The sequence below is a fragment of the Aotus nancymaae genome, unplaced genomic scaffold, assembly GCF_030222135.1.
Source record: "Aotus nancymaae isolate 86718 unplaced genomic scaffold, 86718_ANA_hifiasm-v0.15.2.pri h1tg000040l, whole genome shotgun sequence".
Classification (NCBI taxonomy): domain Eukaryota; kingdom Metazoa; phylum Chordata; class Mammalia; order Primates; family Aotidae; genus Aotus; species Aotus nancymaae.
This window is the reverse complement of record NW_026988454.1, coordinates 25,546,755-25,567,959: the sequence shown is the minus strand read 5'-3', so window position 1 is coordinate 25,567,959 and position 21,205 is coordinate 25,546,755. Positions and strand designations below refer to the sequence as shown.

The 21,205-nt window shown below is 34.9% G+C and overlaps 1 protein-coding gene across 2 annotated transcripts in view; it reads left to right on the top strand.

Annotated features, from left to right (window-relative positions):
* Positions 1–21,205, top strand: part of VTA1 (vesicle trafficking 1) — a 73,685-nt gene that overhangs the window by 40,010 nt on the left and 12,470 nt on the right. For both annotated transcript variants that reach the window (XM_012474443.3, XM_012474444.3), the window contains exons 5-6: positions 11,532–11,640; positions 19,741–19,917. In XM_012474443.3, the coding sequence (XP_012329866.2) occupies positions 11,532–11,640; positions 19,741–19,917 (286 nt within the window). The remainder of the gene's footprint in view (positions 1–11,531; positions 11,641–19,740; positions 19,918–21,205) is intronic.

The following is a 21,205-nucleotide window of genomic DNA, read 5'->3' as shown; positions in this document are numbered from 1 at the left end:
GTGGGAGCGCTGTGTAGGTGAGTGTGAGCACTAGCAGGAGAGGCTATTTTAGGACCTGGGAGAGCAGAAGGGGGTTGGGGTTTTGAAAGAGGAGGGGCAGGAGGGATTGGGGATTTTGTGTAGAGGGAACAAAGAGGGGAACTCCCATTGGTGGGAGTGCTGTGTGAGCGAGTGTGGGCACTAACAGGAGAGGCCATGTTAGAACTTGGAGGAGGAGGAGCCGAGGGGGTTGGGAGCAGCTTGAAAGAGGAGGAGGAGGAGGGGGTTTGGGAGCAGCTTGAAAGAGGAGGAGGAGGAGGGGGTTGGGAGCAGCTTGAAAGAGGAGGCCCACACAAGCCCCGTAGCTGTTAGGCTGTGGGACTACACATAAACTCACTCACTCACTTGTGCTGGGGGTAGGAAGAGAAACTGAAAGTACAGTTACTCCATAAAGCAGGAAACGGCCGTTATTTAGAGAGAGAGAGAGAGAGAAAGAGAGGGAGATAAAGAGTTAGAAGTGGGAAACGGCCGCCAGCGGCCATAATTGAGAGAGAGAGAGAGAGAGAGAGAGTGACAGTGAGAGAGTTAGGAGATAGGAGCAGAAACAGGAGCCGAGAATACAGCCGAATCCGGATTTGCCGTTTAGAATTTACTTAATTATCCACTTACTTGTGCTGAGGTTAGGAAGAGAAACTGAAAGTGGCAGTTACTCAATTAGCAGGAGTTTATATGCCAAAGGGCGAGTTTGAGATAGACGTTTTAGTGGCGTAAGCCGGGGCTTTGGTCCTGCTTCTGGGCAGGGCCTGAAGTTGTAAACAGGGCTTCTCATTACCCAAACATTAGCCACTGCTGTGAAGATGATCGGAAGGGTGGCTCAGCATCCCGGGCCGTCCCACTGAACACCTGAGAAGAGGGTGCAGGAATGTGGGGACGTCTCCCTCAGATTCCTGGCCCTGAGAGACCCCTTACGGGGAGAAGACAAGAGTGCAGGGACGTCTCCGCTGCACTCAGGTCCTCGGAACGAGGCCGGGGCCCTGGGCCTGCGGCGAAAGAAGGGAGGGGGAGTCCCTGACGTGGCCGCGTTTACGAGCAGGGAGTCCACAGAGCAGCCAGCGGGAAAAGTTATAGGCAACAGAAGTTTTACCTCGAGGTGAGAGGCTCCCCTGTTTGGCTTTGAGTGCAGGAGTCAGTTTCTCCCAGGAGGGGAGGAGTCTTACAACTCCTCCCGGGTTTCGGCACCACTTGTAAGGTTTGAATGAAGCAACTGAGATTTAAATGAGGCAACTGAGGCCAGTTATTGGAATAAAGAAATTTAATTAGCTCCTGGGCGAGGTTTTATGGTCCGACAGGAGGGGCCGGAGAAGTTGTGCTTCTCTTCTTGGGGCATGTGGTTTTATAGGGAGTGGAGGTAGCTGATTGACTGCGGGGAAACAAAGAGGAGGTAATTTTATTGGCTATAAAGGGACTGGGCATGGACGAGGAGCTGGTTGAGGATGTACGGGGCAAGCTTGCCATAGGGCAGGTCTTTGGCAGGCTTTTTAAAAATTTCGGCGGGTGCAGGGCTGAGATTGGAATGCGGAAACGGGTACGGGGAGCCCGCGTGGATAGGGTAAATGCTGAGTAATGTGCTCAGAATGGTGACGTAGTTTTCAGGCGCGGAGAGAGAGGGGCGTGTCCACTCGGCTCCCAGCGAGGCAGCCAGCCTTACATTATCCAAGAGAAATAAAAACATATGTCCAAAAAAAGACTTGTTCAGGAGTGCTTATGGGAAGTTTATTCATAATATCCCAAAGCTAGAAACAACCCTGATGCCCACCAACAGGGCACTGTTAAACGCATTGGGCTGTTAGATACAAAAAGGAACTGACTACTGGTACTGCCTACAGTGTGAATAAATCTAGTAGACATTATGATGAGCAAAAAAAGAGCTGTAAGATTACAGACTATATGATTCCCTTCATATAAATAAGTGTATGTGTGTTAATACGCACACACCAAAAGAAGTTGATTTGGAAGGGAATATAAATAGAAGTATGATTTACCCAGGTATATTAATCTGTTTGTCAAAATGTTAAATTGCGTACTGAAGATGTTTGCATCTCAAAGTATGTTTTACTGCAGAAGTTAAATATTGAACTATTTTGCTCATAGGTTTGGTTTATCTTAGTATGGGTTGGCAGTTTTAAGCCTTATTCTGTATTCTAGGAGTAACCAAATGATTAAATATATTGAGGGAGACAGTTTTCTCACTTTTGGAGAATTTAGTTACAGTGTGGAATGAGAGAAGACTAGTGTTGTGGTGTTAGGTTGGAAATGTTGTAATCTTATTCATGCTTTTAAATATATTACATTAGATGAATAGATGTATTTATATAGATGTTATATGTATACTATAGTTTGTGTATCTCTGTGCTCTCCTAGGAGCAATGATGCAACCAGTAGCGGTGAGCACACAGTGAGCATCCCTACTGCCTGATTTTCTATTCTAAGTACCATTATCTGCACAAGGTACCAGGACTTTCCTAAAAAGTGCTTAACCTAGGGCTGAGTCAGGGAAAGCTACAGATAAGGCTGGACCTTCTTGTGACATAAAGTAAGAAAGTGTTATCATAATCACAGGACCCAGAAGCCAACTTGAAAGGGTTCCCATTGTCCAAGCCAGGGACAGTTTGAGCATAAAAATAAGAATGATGTGAATGGGTAACTCATTGAATAAATTAAAAATCTGTATAGATCCAGACTGATACATCCATACATATATACATACATACAAATACATACATACATATAGAGAAGGCTCTTTATCACACAGTATTCTAACTATAAATATACAAATAATGGTAAAATTAGAAAATTATCAGTGGACTTTAAAAGTTGTAAATGGAAAGTTTGATGAAAAGAAGTATATTTACTTGTCTGAATGTCTCATCAAATTGCTTATTAATTTCAAAGGAACATAGTAATTCAATAATGAAAAACCTTGTCACACACCTCTTTAGGCCAAGTCATTAAACCTAACACCACCAATATTGGGACAGCCCACGTCATGTGAACTGAAAAAGACAAACATTGCTTCAGTGATAATCTTGCCAAAAATGTATAACTGGAACCTAATCATGAGGAGACATCATACAAATTGATAGACATTTTACAGCTTGGTTGGTATTTTTTAAAATGTCAAGGTCAAGAAACTAATCATGCTCCTTAGATTATATCTGGGCCTGGAGGGGAAATAACTACAAAGGACATAATTGGGACAATTGACAAATTTTATTGGGACTGTGGATCAGACAATAGTATTGTGTAAGTATTAAATTTTTTGTATTTTGAGATTGTCCTAGATTTTAGAAAGTGCAGTGAAGGGGTAAGAGGACACTGTCTTCAATTTACTCTTAAATGGTACAGAAAAAAAAAAAAAATATGTATACACACAGACACACATTTTTAAATATTTATATATATATTTACACAAATTTTATACCTTTGTATGTATAAATAAATGGATAAAACAAAAATAGTTGGAGAATCTGAGAAGATATGTGAGAGTATCTTGTCCTATTTTTAAAACTTTCTCTAAGTTTGATGAAAACTATATTTTCTTTTCAAAAAATAATTAACATTGGTTTCTTTTCTTACCCCAGTAGATTAAGTATTATACAGTTACCGATCATACCTTGTTTGGAAATCTTTTGGCTGCTTGGAACGTATATTCCAATATTACGATAAAAATGGAGTTATATTTAAGTATTTGTGTATTAAGTTATAGTTATGATTTTGGGGGTATAGTTTTACTCTCCTTCTTAAAACTTGTGTGATGAAATTATAGGTGCTTTGAAAAATATAAAAGAATAAAAATGTTGAATAAATATTAGGAAATACACGTAATCTGTGACTATATTTCAATATCTGAGTCATTTTGATTATAAATTTGTTTAATATGTGTTTTTTTCAAGCATTTCTCATTATACCGTGTCTCAGTGTTTTGGGAGTTATTTGAAACTCTTGTTTATATAATAACTTGGAAGGTTAAGGGACTAAGTATAAATGTATTATCTGTGATGTTGCTACAGATTTAGAGATTATTAATCCCATTTTAATACTGACTACTTTGAAAGCATTATGAAAGCTGTGGATTCTCGTGCAAATGTTTATTGCATTTTTGCATGTAATTTGGGGTATGTTCCAGGAAGAGGCAAGAGAAAGTGCTATGTTTTGGGGACAGTACAAGCTACCTATTCTTGTTTGAGAAATAACAAGAACAATGTTGCAGAATCCAGAATGAGAAGTAGTGATAGGATAGGAGATGAGGATGGGGGTTGTGGGGGGAGGATTCAAACAGAGAATTTATAAAATTTGACTTGTATTTTTTAAAGTATTATTCCTTTCTGTAATGGACAAGAGTGGAAAAGGCAAACTCATTAGTATATCATTAAATAATCAAGGTTAAAGATAATGCTTGCTAGGACCAGAGTCTGCAGAAGAGGACATGGTGAGTAGCGGTTGGATTCTGGATATATTTTGAATGTAGAGCCAACATAATTTAACAGATTCATTGGCGGAGTGTAAAAGATACATATAACTCAAAAATGACCAAGGGTTGGACTTGACAACTGTGAGCTTATACTTAACCATTGTTGCCATTTATAGACTTGTGGGGGAAAATCAGGAGTTAGTTTTGAACTTGGAGGAGCTTATCAAACATAGAGGAGAAATATGGAATTGGATGTGTACTTATACAAAATCCTAAGGTTCAGAGAAGTATGCACAGAATATATAAATATGGAAGTTGGCAGCAAATACACCTCATGGTATTTAAAGGTAGTATATTTAAAGCCATTAGACTCTATGACATCATCAAGTGTAGAAAGAGGAGGAGACAGGAAATCCAAGAGCTGAAGCCTGGGGTACTCCTGACATTGGAACATGAAAAAGAACCAGTATAAAGGACTGAAGGAGGGGTGGCAAGGGAAAAGGAAAACCAGGAGGTCTTGATAGCCAGGAAAGTAAGTGTAAAGGGGGACATCAAGGAATAGGGTGAGAAATAATCACCGATTCATGGTGAGAGGGGTCAAGGAAGATGATATGTAAGCCTTGAATTTAGGTGGCAAAAACCGCAGTAAACTTTCACACCAGCCTAATGGCAATGTAGAAGTAATCCGTAACCTTGTCAAAGGCTGTTGCAGTGCGTTATGGGGATTAAAAACTTGCCTAGGATGGATTCAAGATAAAATCAAAGAGGAAGAATTAGTTGGAGACAGCTAATATAAAACTTTTATCTTTCAAGATTACCTTCTGGCATGCTGATAGAGAATAATTTATATCATATTTTTCATATTTCTAGCCAGGAATTCATTATTACACTCTTGTGATTCTTATAGGCACTAAGTTTGAAAATTCCTGCTCCAGCCTATGGTTGCCGTTCTCTAACCAGTTATGCTTCAGAGTAGCAAATGATTTAAAAATTGAATGAAGGCTGGGCATGATGGCTCACACCTGTAATCCCAGCACTTTGGGAGGCTGAGACAGGTAGATCACAAGGTCAGGAGTTCAAGACCAGCCTGACCAACATGGTGAAACCCTGTCTCTACTAAAAATACAAAAATTAGCCGGGCGTGTTGGCATGCGCCTGTAATCTCAACTACTCAGGAGGCTAAGGCGGGAGAATTGCTTGAACCCAGGAGGCGAAGGTTGCACTCCAGCCTGGGCAACAGAGCAATATTCCATCTCAAAAATAAAAATAAAACATTATAAAATAAATAAATGAAAATTCATGCTAATTCTAGTGGCCAAAATTTGCAGTTGTCAGTGATTCTCATCAATCTAGTTACAAAACAGGAACTTAGAGGCCAGGGACAAAAGTAAAAGTTCTTTTCGCAGTTCCTGTTTCCCAGAAAGGATGTCTAATCAGCCAAAAGGAGTTAACGAAACTCTTAAAATTTCCTTTTAAAACATTGAAAATTTCCTTTTAAAACATTGTTTAATATCCAGCATCCTTTACATCCTTTATTTTAAATAAAACAACATTGGAAAGTGAATTAATTGAGGTACAACTGCCAGAAATTTCTGCTAAATAGTATATGCACTAGTTTGTAGGAATAGGGATGTTTTGGAAACAGTATAAAATAAAAATCAAATAGATTGCTTTACTAAAAGTAACTCTTTTCAGCTTAGTTTCTTAAATTTCACATACTAATGCAGAAACCCAAGTTGGTTTAAACTTCTCCACACTGCTCATACTTAGGTATTAGGGCTGAAGGAACCTTCTAAAATTACTGCAACTTTTCCACTAAGTCTTTAGACAGGATTAAATTATTTCAGATTGAAGAAAATTTGTCTTAATTTTAAGGACCCTCAAAGAAAGCAGTTAAAACCTCCTTGGAAATTTATTTACTTTTGAAATAGTCTTCTTTGTAACTACCAAAAGATACATCCTGCATTGATAAACATTAAGTAGTTGACCTTTAAGGCTTATTTTCTGTTGTTGAGTATATTTTCATCTGAATTGCAAATTGCAGTGTGGTGATTGTAGTTTACCAAGGTAGACCTGAATTGAGTGGCTAACTTTACTACTAAAACAGTATGACTTTCAGTAAATTACTTTACTTTTATAATGACATTTCTTCATCTCTAAAATGATAGGATTATAGAATCCCAAGAAAGAAGGATGAAGAAATAAGGGACTCCAGATAAGACACATGACACATTTAGGGATGGCAGTTACTGGCTGGTTTCACATTAGACTCTAAAGCTCATGCTTGACTCATTCATCTCATATATCCCCAGCACTTAGCATAGTACCTGACTTGAGTAAATAATAAATAACTGTTGACTTACTCAAAATGAGGGTGCTTCATAGGGAGTAAACATTTGCACTTAGCCTTGGAGACAAGGAGACTGGGCAGAAAGGGGAGCCATATTAGATAAGAGAGAATAGCATGAGAAAAGAATGCAGGTAAGACAGGAATCCAATCTTGGTTGAGGGAAATGGAAATAAGACTGAGTGTCCACAATGTAGAGGGCCTTGAATGCCAGATTAAACTGTATTTACATTGAGCCAGTCCTATAATGTCTCAAAGCCTTATTGTGAATAAAATGTGACCGGCTCAAATTTCAAGGTTCTGAGGAACAAGTAAGAAGAAAATGTGTTGAAATGCTTTATAACCTACAGAATGCTGTAAAGATGTCAGTCCAAGACTTTTATCTTATCTTGGATTTATCTTACTTATCCAACTAGCATTTAATATGTGTCTTCTATCCAGTGCATATTGATTTATTTATCTTTATTCCCCAATTATTTCCTTATTTCTACCTTTGCTTGTACATTTCCTTCTCTCCAGAATCTCATCACTTCCACTTTTTCGCATCTTACCCATCCTGCATGGCCATACTAAAGTATCATTTCCATAACCTTATTCTGGTTTTTCTTTATTCTCTGAACTGTTCCGTGTACTTACTATGGAAAACAAGTTTAATACTTCTTACTAAATGTGTTTTTATAGTAATAGTTCCTTTTATTTTTAATTTCATATCCATAGCAAGATGACTAGCTCCCTCCCTAAGGGCGGAAATAATGTATTAACTTATTTTATATATCCCATCTTGCTAATTAAAGGTCTTAATTAATAGCATACTTTTATAGAACCTAAAAGCATGTTGAGGTTAACCATACATATCTTATGTTTTCCCCAAAAGAGGGAAAGTTTAAACCACTAAAAATTTAGGGTAATTAATTACCTTCATTAGTTTTCATTGCTGGAGCATAGGTTAATAATGAACATTTTAAAATAATATCATTTTGCAGATACTGAAGTCAAGTGGACATGCAAACGTAAAGACTCAATTCTGATACTAATCCAGCATTTGTAGCCCTTCAATTCCAATTGCTCAGGATTTTGAAGTTAAAAATAATTTGGAAACGTCAGTGCTTTAGCACATATTCTTTGCTCTGAAAGAATGAAAAAGGTGAACCATAAGATATTGCTGTTTCTATAGGTCTAAAACAAACACTGGAAATTTCAAGTCCTTCTGTCTAACTGTATTATAAATGTAACAGAACTTTCTAAGTCCAGTAGTCCTTTATATACCACAGAAATAATGATCTCTTATACTACCACAGAAACTTCAATCAGAATCAGTTATATACACTGGAGATGTGTATAGTCTAGAGCAACTACTACATACTGGCCACAAAGCCAAGTGTTTGGTATAAACAACAGATAGACATAGACTCTGCTTCTAATGAACTTATATTGTAAGGTATGTGGGTGTTTTGAGGGTCAGGAGAGGATACTTTGTAAGCATCCTTTTATATATATAATTGTAACAATTATAAATATTGTTAATAAAAAAAGACGTAAGATTACTGAGGAGTCTGACCTTAGATTGGAAACCTCAGGAAAACCTTTCTGAGGAACTGGCATTTGATCTGGCATAATGAGGAATGAGCTGAGTAGGGGTGAGTTAGGCGGGTAAGGAAGAAAAAAGACAGCAAGCTGAGAAAACAGGTTGTGTGGGCCATGGCATGTGTAGTAACAGAAAAAAAAAATGCGAAGCTGGATGGTAGTCATTGAATGGGATAGGGATATAGAGAAGAAGTTGGACAATCAAGAACCAGGCAGAGTAGACCCTTGTAGCCCAAGTCAGAGTTTATTTTACATTTTAAATGTATTAGGAAGCCACTGAAAAGATTGACATGAATGGATTTATATTTTTGAAAGATCACCGTGCTCAAGAGTACTAGATAAGGAAGATGTGGTAGGGGCTGGGGCAAAAATAGAAGTTGGGAATTAGGGGGCTATTGCAGAGAAAAGGGGAAGATGAAGACCAATCAAGGTATGTTTTAAAAGGAAAATCAACTGGATTCTTAGTGAATTAGGCGAGAGAGTAAGGAGAGGCGCAAAAGATAGGGAGAGCTGTTAAAAATGACTCTTCCCATTTACTTGAGAGTGAAGTTCCCAAGGGAAAGAAACATGGTAGGGGAATCAAAAAAAATAGTTTTAATTTTAATTGTATGTGAGACATCCAGGTGGTGATGTCACATAGTCAGTTGGATATTTGTTGAAGCAGATTCTGGCTAGATACATAAATTTAAGCATAATAAATTTATCGATAATATTTAAAGCTATGGGAAAGCATATGAAGAAGTAAAAAATATAAGCTAAGATGGCAGGATCATGATACTTGTAGGAATCTTGTAGGTGGTATAATGAGTTAAGACAGCCTACTGTGAGGTAATTAATGGCAACTGATAGGATATATGAACTTGAGATGGGGGAGGAGGGAATGAATGAATATACATTATCTGAAGGGAACTGCCTTTATTCATTCAGCTCAGATAATTATTGCTAAATAAATGTGGGCCCAGAGCTTTCATTTTTTTAAAGAGAAGTTAGAAATTTGGCTGTTCTGTAACTTTTCCAGTATTTGACTATATAAAATATAATTCATATTTAAAATTCTATATGAGTTATTATTGATCGCACCACCTATTTTGCAGTCTCTGCTAGGACAGAGTATTTAAAATTATTTGAAGGTTAGCTAGAGGATTAGGAGCCAAAGGACTTAGGAGAGAAACCAAAAGAATAGAGTGTCATAAAAACCAGAGATAGAGAATGCTTCACAAAGATTGGCGTAGTCCAGGGTTTAATATATTTAGAGAGTTTAGCAGTTTAGTTAGATGATACCTGAAAAGTGTCCCTTGGAATTTTCTATTGTGGACGAGGCAGTTGATATTAGCAAGAGCAGTTACTCAAATGAACTTACATCTTAAGTGAGGTATAGGCTGGAACATGTGGGCTCCCTACCAGTAAAAGACATAGGCATATTTAAATTATCTGACCTTTTGTGTTACTGGAAAAAATGAACTAAACAGAAAAGAAATACACCCTCCCCACCCACCAGAGTGAACTAAATAGTGAAGAAGTAAAGACTTTAAATGTGGATACTTCTGTTGGAAATCTTGTTTGTGAAATGGAGCAAAATGTCATACTTGGAAGAAAATCAGAATCAATGTATAGATTTTTAATTACATTTGTAAGAGGAGTTTGATAAGAAAAGGGAAGTGTAATACAAATTCAGTAACCTAAGGGTTAATTTTTTTAGGTTTCTGTGCAGAAGTTACCTGTAGTAGTATTTGGAGACTCGCATTATAGAATACTCAACTAAGTATCTGGACCATGTGCTGCATTTGTACTTACCGATGGCTTAGTTGGATCTTTGCAAAAGGCTACTCTATTTCTTTTTTTTTTTTTTTTTTTAGTGAGGAGGAGGTACAGTCTGTCACCCGGGCTGGTACAGTGGTGCAATTTCCACTCACTGCAACTTCTGCCTCCTAGGTTCAAGTGATTCTCATGCTTCAGCCTCTGAGTAGCTGTAATTAGAAGTGCGTGCCACCATGCCCGACTTAATTTTTTGTATTTTTCATAGACAATGTTTCACCATGTTGGCCAGCCTGGTCTCCAACTCCTGAGCTCAGGCAGTCCCCTCTCCTTAGCCTCCCAAAGTGCTAGGATTATAGACATGAGCCACTGTGTCCAGCCCTCTTATTTCTAATGTAGTTGTTTTCAAGTAATAAAACTCTGTTTGCTCTCAAACTCTAATATGCATATAAATCACTTAGGGTCTTGTAGCCTCCCAAAGTGCTAGGATTATAGGCATGAGCCACTGTGTCCAGCCCTCTTATTTCTAATGTAGTTGTTTTCAAGTAGTAAAACTCTGCTCTCAAACTCTAATATGCATATAAATCACCTAGGGTCTTGTAGTGTAGATGCAGGCTGGCACTTACAGATTGAGTTCAGTAGATCTGTGATGGGCTTGAAGATTCTGCAGTTCTAACAAGTTCCCAGGTGATAACGATGCGGCAATAAAGGTCAGTTGAAAATACAAACTAAAAATCACCAGCACCTCCATTTTTTAAAGCAATTTTTTATCTTCTAGCATGTAACATTAGTTTTAAGGCATAGAAGAGGAGGCAGCTAACAGGTTCTTCATGATCTTTTCAGTTCTTCTTACAACTCAATGAAGTATTATTTTTCCCTTTTTAGAATCAGGGTAGTTGAGGTTCAGAGCTGTTAACCAGCATGTGACTAGCTAAAAAGTCAGGTTTACCTGCCTATCAGTCTAGTATTTGCTTTAACCACTACATCATCTTATTTTTCTTTTCATTTTTTTATAGCTTTGTACAGATCTGTTTTTTTGTCTTTAGTGAAAATAATTCAATCTATTGTTACTTTTATATTTAGTCTTAGAATTCTACTTTAGCCTATGTCTCCCCTATGCAGAAGAGTTGCAATTTTTGCTGGAAGGACACCCCTGTTTTTGCATTGCAGATCCTTTCTGAAATGTTAAACGATAAAAGAAAACTGGGCATCTGTTTTGAAGACAGTAGCTTTTCATGAAGTCTGTCAATAGGGTGAGGAGAGCGCCAGTTTCTTTCAGAGCTGTAATCTACAAAAATAGGTTTTATCTCAGAAATATGATATAGGTCATTATAAATGTTTACTTTTTACTTCTTTACCATAGTCCAATGTTGATATAAAAATGCTCTCTTTTAGAATGTGAAACACAGGAAGTATGCCAGGTGGAAGGCAACATACATCCATAATTGTTTAAAGAATGGGGAGACTCCTCAAGCAGGCCCTGTTGGAATTGAAGAAGATAATGGTATGTATTTATTTATTATAAGTAAAAGGAATTAGTAGAATCATCATTATTTGGAGGGAACAATACAGTTTTGTTTTCATCAGGCCCAGAATCTATGAAAGTTAAGTATAAAATCATAAATTTAGGGACAGTGAAAGAAAAGGTCAAACTGCTATAATACCTGTCCATGTCAACAAAATGACTTATCTGTCTCTTACCTTTAATCAGATTTCATTCCTGTTATATAGGAAAGGCAATCCATTTATAATTTATAAAATGTTTTCAAACCACAAAGAATATTATTTTTTATAAATCTATTTGAGTCGTGTAGGTTGTTTGGGAAGTTAGTAATACATTCACGTGATTCAAAAAATCATAGAGTATATAAAAAATATGAAATGAATTTCTCCTGTCTACCACATCCCCCATCTTACCAGATCCTACCAAAACTCAAGTAAGTTGTTTTTAGTTTTTTTGTGTATCTTTACAGAGATCATTTTTTACGAATTTACTAGCAAGTAGAAATATATATCCTCCCTTTTTTCATACAACTGGTAATATACATACTGTTCTGTACTTGGCTGTGTTTTTTTTACTTAATACATACAGGAAAATTTTACCATCACATAATGTGTTTTACAAATTTTAATCATGAAAAAATAAAGGTCTTACTATTTTACTTGGCCTTTCAGTTAATGTGTAATCAAAAAGGAAAATCTTTTTTCACTTACTTTTTATTTATTCGACATAGCAAATAGATAATTACAAAGAGAACTGTTCTAGGAATTGAGAAAATTCCAAACAATCCTTGCATTTTGTTACATACTTTTAGGCATCTGTGAAGATAATTATCCAATGCAGGCATTGGTAAACTTTCTTAAAGGGTCAGATAATAAATATTTTCAGTTTATGAATGATATAGTCTTTGTTGCATCTATTTAGCTCTGCTGTTGTAGGGCAGAAGTAGCCATAGATAATATGTAAAAAAATGAGTGTGGTTGTGTTCCAGTAAAGTTTTATTTACAATAACAGGCAGCCAGCCCACTGGCCATAGTTGGCCAACCACAATCTAATTAAACTCTTTAGTTCTATATTATAATGAATTTTATTAAAAGACTGACTATTATTGAACCAACTTTACATTGTGTAATAAACCCCACTTAGTTGTGATATATTAGTTTTTTAATTATACTGATGGGTTCAGTTCACTACTACTATATCATTTAGGATTTTTACATTGACAATTATAACTAAAAATAGTCTACTGTTTTCTTTTTTGGTATCAATGTTATGTGTGCTTCATAAATATAGTCAAAATCTTTCTAGTCTTTTTTTATGCTTTGGAACAGTAGAATTATCTGGTCTTTAAATGCATCCTAGAAATTTTTTGTGAAACCAACTAGCCATTTTACTTTTCAGGACTATTTTAGATGTTTCATTTTAGGTACAATGAAATACCTAATAATTTGTCAATTTGGGATTTTTGGCATTCTTTCAATATCAGTGACTTCTCTAATCTTAAAACACTTAACATTTTGCCTTTGAAAGTAGGAAGTGTCCATTTTGATTATCACGGACCTTACTGTAGGCCCTTACTATTAATAATACTAGTCAAATAGATTATTAAATGTAGATGGTTTTTGTTTTCCAAAAGCCAACTTAAATGGAAGTTGTCATTTCTGTTATTTATTTGCATACAAATTTGATGGAGTTTCTGGATAGTAGGAAATTGTAAGCTACAGAACACTAATAATAAATCCTGTACAATATAAACGAGAATATTTTCACTGTATACTTTTTCAACTTATTAACTTAAAACATAACCTAGTGTCATAGTCAGGGCTTAATGTCATAACATCTAATAATATCACCTCAAAGATAGCCTATATATCTGTAAAATGTAATGTCATTAAATCTGTTTGTGTTAGAAAAATTCTTCTTTAAAATCTTGATTTGTTTTCTTCTTTTTCGCAGTGTAGAATTATATTCTGTTGTGTTTTAACTCTTGCAACTATAAGTGAAAAAGGTAGTATATTTAACAAAAACATAATTGTCTGTTGTTCTGGCATTTAATTTCTAGTAAAACCAGTAGAAAATTAGTTAACTTTGATAAAGAACAAAATAGGATGTACTTTTGAAAACAGTGCTGTGTTTTAAATTCTAGCTGAATACCACAGCACCATGACATTTGAATAGATGTTACAGACAGACTTCAACTTACGCTTTAACTTACACTTTTTCACCTTTAAGAAGATAGCAAAGCAATATGCATTCAGTAGAAACTGTACTTTGAGAACCCATAGTCATTGTTTTTCACTTTCAGTACAGTATTTAATAAATTACATAAAGACTTTGTGTTAGATGATTTTGTACTAATGTAAGTGCTCTGAGCACATTTCATGTAGGCTAGGCTAAGCTATGATGTTCAGTAGGTTAGGTATTTAAAATGCATCTTTGACTTCTATGTTTGACTTACAATGGGTTTATTGGGATATAACACCATCATATGTTGATGAGCATCTGTATATAGAATTAATGATATAAAAAACAAACAGCTGATCGTTGAAACTACTCATTTTATAGGGTAAAGTAAAAGAAGTTTTGTTTTGCTACAATGTCAGATTTACTGGAAAGTTGCCAGAATGATATAAAGAATTCTCATATGCCTTTGATCCAGAATTAAACATTCTCTCATTGATTCATAGTCTCTCCTGCTTGCTCATCCCTCGTTCCCTTCCCTCTTTCCCCACTCCCCTACCACACATACACAAGAGAGGACATGAGGTTATTTTATATGTGTGTGCGTGTGTCAAATTTTAAAATACAACCTGGTATAATAATCTGGTATGTTAATGTCAATTTTTAGCAGTATTTCCTCAGAAATGGCTTATGGCTTCACAAGAGGATATTATTATATATTTTTGAAGTCTTTGTTCATAATTAGATATATGATCTTTTACTCCTGAGTACTTCTGTATTTTCTGAGAATAATGGCATTCTTTTTACTATAGTGTAATTATCAAAATTGAGAAGTATAGTATTTATTCAGTGTATCATCTGATCTCCATCTGTATTCAGATTTGAGCAGTTGACTCAATAATATTCTTTGTAGTTTTTTTTCCTCATGCAGATAGATCACACATTCCATCTGGTTGTCATGTCTCTTTAGTCTCCTTAATCTGGAGTAGTTCCTTAGGATTTCTAGTGTTTCTTTGCCTTGATGTTTTTGAAAAGTACAATTACTTGTTAACTGTTGCTCAATTTGTCTAATGTTGCCTCATAATTAGTTTAACCCTATGCATTTTTTGCAGGAATAGCCCAAAATAAAGTTGTGTCCTCTCTGCCTTACATTAGAAGTGTACAATTTTGGTGAAATATTGATGATGTTAACTGACCACTTGGGTAATGTGGTGTCTTCTGGGTTATTCCCCATTAAAATTATTTTTCCCTTTGTTATTAGTAAGTAAATTGTGGAAGATACTTTGATATTATGTAAATATCCTATATTTTTATGCAACTTCACCTTCTGGGTCTAGCATTCATTCTTTTTATTTTAATTATTTGGCACTCTACTATAAGGAAGAACTTTCTAATCTGTACGTAAATAAATGTGTGTTTATTCATTTTGCTTATTCATTTAATTATTTACATCATTGTGGGCTCATGAATTTATATTTGGTGATTATAATTCATTAATCATTATTCTTTATTGTGATCCTTCATATGACTCCTTTTGCAGCTTCTGCACCAGTTGTGGTTTCATTGGTTGAGCAAATTAACATTCTTTGGTACCTAGTATACAGCTATTGATCTGGCTAGTGTCTTTTTCTTCATACCTGTCCGTAAGTTTCCCTAGAAGCAGTTTGCTTTTGGCTGGCAAGGCCAGCAGTACACCTTCACTGTCCTGCCTCAGGGTTATGTCAGCTCTCCAGCTCTGTGTCATACTTTAGTTTGCAGGGATCTTAATAGCCTTCTTATCCTTCCATAAGATTCTACACTGGTCCATTATATTGATGACATTATTCTGGCTGGACCTAGTGAGCAGCTGTTCTGGATTTTTTGGTAAGACATTGGCTTCTCAGAGAATGGGAAATCAATCTGACTAAAATTCAGCAACCTTAGTGAAATTTCTAAATGTCCAGTGATAAGGGGCATGTCAGGATATTTATACTAAGGTGATAGATAAGTTGTTCCACCTAGCCACTCCTACAACCAAGAAAAGAGGTACAATGCCTAGTGGGCCTGTTTGGATTTTGGAGTCAACATGTTCCTCATTTGGTGTGTTACTCTGACCCATCTATTGAGTGACTCCATCTAATTTTATTTTTCCTTTATCTTAACAAATCTGTCCTTCTGAGTTTCCACATAAATTATAGAATTAGATTTTCAGTTTCTCTTTTTTAGGAAAAAAAATGCCTACCGGGATTATGATTAGTATTGTATTAAACTTTGGGAGAATTAATTGTCTTTCAGTATATGACCATAATATATCTTTCCATTTATTTAAACTTTCTGTAATTTCTTTCAGTGATATTTTAGATTTCTTGGAATAGAGGTTTTATACCTCTTTTGTTAAATTTAAGTATTTTGTGTCTTCTCATTCTCTTGTAAATGAAATTATTTTTTTAATTTAGTTTTTCAGTCCTTTGCTTCTAATATGAATTACAATTGATTTTTGTATAGTCTTTTATCTTGCAACCTTGCTAAATTTACCTGTTGATTCTGATAATTACTTTGTAAACTCCTTGAGTTTCTATGTAGATAATTATGTCATCTGCAAGGAGAGACAGTTTTGCTTCTCCCTTTCCAATCCTCATTTCTTTCTTTTTCCTGCCTATTGCACCAGTAGCAATAAATTTTTCATTGTTTTGTTTTTTGCCCTATGTGATACTGAGAAATTTTCTTTATTTTCCTAGGGTGCTGAGTAGTTTTGTCATAAATGGATGTTGAATTTTGTCAGGTGCTTTTTATGCATTTATTGAAATTATCATAAGATTTTTTTTCTTGTTAATGTGAGTTAACATTGATTTTCAAATGTTGAACCAACCCTGCACTCATTGGTAAACTTAGTCATGATGAGGCCTTATATGGCTGGATTTAATTTTGATATTACGGATTTATGTATCTACATTTCAGTATTTGTGAGGTTTGGTATCAGGGTTACACTGTCCTCATAAAACAAGGTGAAAGTAATCCCTTCTCTGTTTTCTGAAAGTGTTTGCATAAGATTGGTAATTTTTCTTACTTCAGTGATATAATTTGCTGCTTATTTCATCTAGGCCATGGATTTTCTTTTTAGGAGGGTTTTTAACTATGAATTCAATTTCCCCAATAGATTTAGGACTGCTCAGATCATCTCTTTTTAGGTGAGTTATGATAGTTTGTATCTTCAAGTGATTGGTCCATTTCCCCTTAGGTAGTGCCATTTATTAGCATAGCATTTTCTTACTGTCTTCATTATCCTTTTAATGTAGGATGTATATGATATCACCTCTTTGATTTCTCAGATTTATAATGTTTTCCTCTTTTTCCCCCAGCTCTTGAGGAGATTTTTTTTTTAATATTTCAACAAGTACTTTGTAAAAATTTTTTATTCTTTATTCTCTATTCCTTTTATTTTTTTCCTCTTCCACATGAGTTTAATTTGCTTTTGGCTTTTTTAGCTTCTTAGGGAGGAAATGTAGATCTTTGATCTTTAAACTTTTCTTTTCTGATAGAAGAATTTAAATCTATCAGTTTCCCTCTAAGCACTTGTTTAGCAACATCCTGCAAATTTTGGTATTACTCAGGTCAACATAATTACAGCTTTTTTTGTGATTTATTCTTTGAATAATGGATTATTTATAATATGTTGTTTAATTTCAGAATATTAGAGGTGTTTCTAGAGATCTTATTGTTGCTGATTTCTAATTCAATTCCATTTTGGTCAGAGAACATACTACAAAAGATTTTGGTATTTTGTAGTTTACCAAGATGTATTTCATGGCCCAGCATATGGTCTGTCTTGGTGAATATCCCACATGCAGTTGAAAAGAATGTATTCTACAGTTATTGGTTATGATGTTCTATGTTAATATCTCCAACTATAGGGGTTTTACCAGTTCCGTCAGTTTGTTTCATTTTGGGGCTCTGTTATTATATTAGGCACATGTATCCTTATAGTTATTTTTTATGAACTAACCTTTTTATTATTATGGAACATGCCACTATATCTTGCTAATATTCTTTGTCACTGATTCTGTTTGGCCTTATTGTAAAGTTAGCCACCCCAGCTTTTGTCAGCTTGGTATTTATGTGACTTTTTTATCATTATGAAATCTTCCTTTTTATCTCAGGTAATATTCCTTGTCATTAATTCTGTTTGTCTGTTGTTAAAATTAGTTGCCAGCTTTTGTCTGTGGGGTATTTACATGGTATGTCTATTTTTATCCTTTTAGTTTAAACAAATCTAGGTCTTTGTATTTTAAAGTATATTTCCTGCCAAAAGGACATAGGTACTATTCTATTCTGTCTCTCACCGCTGTGTGAGAAACAGTGTTTAGTTCATTTACATTTAATGTAATTGCTGTAGCTAGATTTAAACCTGTTTTACCATTTGTTTTCTGTTAATCCCATCTGTTTTTGTTCTCCTCTTACAGTCTTTACCCTCTCTCCGTTAGTTTTTCTCTTTCATTTCTTATATCTATATTTTTATTTATGGCCTTGAACAAATTTATCATAGCAGCTTTAAAGTGCTTTTTCACTGATTTTCAATATCAGGGTCATTTTTAGGTCTTTTTCTGTAGACTTTTTCTCTCATTTTCCTTTTCTTCACTAATTTTTAATCATTTCTATTGTTGATAACATGTTGAATCTTCTCTGCATCCTGTGTTATCTTTGTCTGCAAAGTCTTGATTCTTGTTCCAGTAGACCATTGACTTGTCAGAACTCAAACTTTGTCCCCCCTTTCAGCCTTAAGTTGTTGCTTTTCTCCAGGGCCTCCTAGAGTCTTACCTGAGTTTGCATAATTCAGAGCTTGCAGTTATTTAGTTGGGGTTCATACAAACATTTCATGGCTCACTTTTTGGCAACTCTTTCTTTTGCGTAGACTGTTGAGTGCCCTCAGATGAAAAGCCACATAAAATCAAACCTTACCTGGTAAGATTTCCTCTTACCTTTACTCTGGTTTCTACCAGCTTTTGGTCATGCTTTAGTGTCTTTATGTTGTGGAAACCTTTTTCTTTCCCAGAATGTATGAATGTTAGAGTTCTCCAGTATTGGGGAAAGTCATTTTAATGTATATAAAGTATAAATCAATCCACAAGGTTGTGTGATAAAATCCTTATCTCAGATTAGTAGGGAAATTTAACTTTTTCCTATTTGAAATTATCTACATTGAATAACATGCTTATAATCAGACAAAAAAAGCTATTTAAAAATGTGGTAGGAAGCAATAAGATATCTCTTTGATAAATCTGTAACTCTAGCTTGCTTTTCTTTTATTTAAAATTACTATGATTCCCAAAAGCAGCTGATTGTCATTTTATACCCAAAATTCAATTTTTCAAAGTAGTTTTCAAATTTGGCTCATGAGACAGTTTATTTTAAGAGTTTACATTTCAGAACTTTTCAAAATGAAATATCTCATTTCTACATAGGTAAATGCAAAAATTTATTATTTTGTTTTTGTTTTTGTTTATTAGCTAAATGCATTAAACAACTAACACACAGATAATCATATGGTAGCTAATACACAGAAAATCTTAAGTGAAAATCCGCTGTCAGAAAATGGAGTTCTTATTGGGTAGCGTAAATGTGACATGTTTTGCCAGAAATGTCCTTGAGTCTTCATAAGTTTAAAGAAAGTTTATTTTAAATAAAAATATACTAGATGCAAAGAGTTTACAGAATTAGAAAATATTAACCTGAAAGCAGTGATCATCATATTGTCAGGTACGATTATATTTTTTAAGAAAATAAAAAAATTAAAAATACTCTTTTAAGAATAGAGCCTGCTTCTCCACTGCATTAAACAGAATTGCATTTAAAAATTCCATTTGTCATGTGTATAGTGAAATAAGAATACTTGGCATTTGTATTTCAAAATACCTAGTATAACATTATGTATATGTGATCTGATAGATGTTGAAGAAAATGAAGATGCTGGAGCAGCCTCTCTGCCCACTCAGCCAACTCAGCCATCATCATCTTCAACTTATGACCCAAGCAACGTGCCATCGGGCAACTATACTGGAATACAGATTCCTCCTGGTGCACATGCTCCAGCTAATACACCAGCAGAAGTGCCTCACAGCACAGGTAGGAAACTATAACTGAATGATTTATTTAATTCCCCTTTTATAAGTAAGAACTTCATTTCTTATCACATGTGCCTCATAATGATGGTCATGAAACACACCAAGATCCTTGAATTCCATCTGAACCCCAAGAAACATTAAATTATTTACATTAAAGTTTTAATATTAGTTGTATTCTAGTTACTTGAGAAATGACAAGTATTATGTGCATTGATTACTATTTACCTTACAGTTTATTAATAAGATTAGTTTCTATGGTTTTCATGTATATTGCTGTTTTTCTTTTTCTTCTCTTTCCTTTCTTTTCCCCTCTCTATTGTTATAGAATAGTACGAAGGTGAGTGGAGTTTATTATAGGATTTGTCAGTCAGGGTCTCATTGTGATACCTAGGTTACATTAGTCTTGTCTTATTCCCTTGAGACCAAGCCTCTGCCCTCAACATGCCATATTATGATGATGGGGAGTGGGCTTTGAGGCATAAAATCTCAGTAACAATGAAATCATAGACAAGTGAAACGAGGGGTTTGGGTTTTTTTTTAACCTTACAAATATGACACTTTAAAAAACTAACAGAAAAGAGAGATCTACTATCTTTGAATAAATCAGTACTGTATGTATATGTTTTTATTTTTAAAAATCTGACAAAACTAGTCCTCGGTAGTTAAGTCGGGGTCAGTAAAGACACTTTGACAACAGTTATTCTTCCCTTTAATTGCATTGTTGACACAGTATCACCTTTATGTCCAAGTAGGACACTTGCAACTTGCAACTATAAATTTTACATTTAATTTAATTTTTTCAAGAACTTTTCTTAAAAATGTACTTTTATCCCAGATGTCTTATGGTACTAAACTATACAAACACTTTAAAATACTTAACTAATAGAATGATAGTCATCCTTCGTGCCCTGATTTCTACTGTTTCTATTATGTAACACACTATTACTTGACTGACTTTCATTTGTCAGCCCTATTTTACCCAAACCTTGTAAGTTATTTTGCATGAATTACATTACATGTAAAAGTTTTCTTTTTGACCATTGTAGCATCAAATATGATTAGTGTCTTTCTGCCTATTTTAAGCTTTCAAGTTTATATTATCTACAGAAATATTGCTAGCATTTTCTTTAAGATTATTGATGAAATGATCATTTTAGCACTGATTTCTTTTTGTGTCTTCATTCAGCATATTTTACCCTTTTTAATATTTCGTGGTCTATATGATGACATTAATAGGCAAACCTATTTGCATTTGTTTGAAAGTAAAATTTCATGGAATGCTTTTAAAT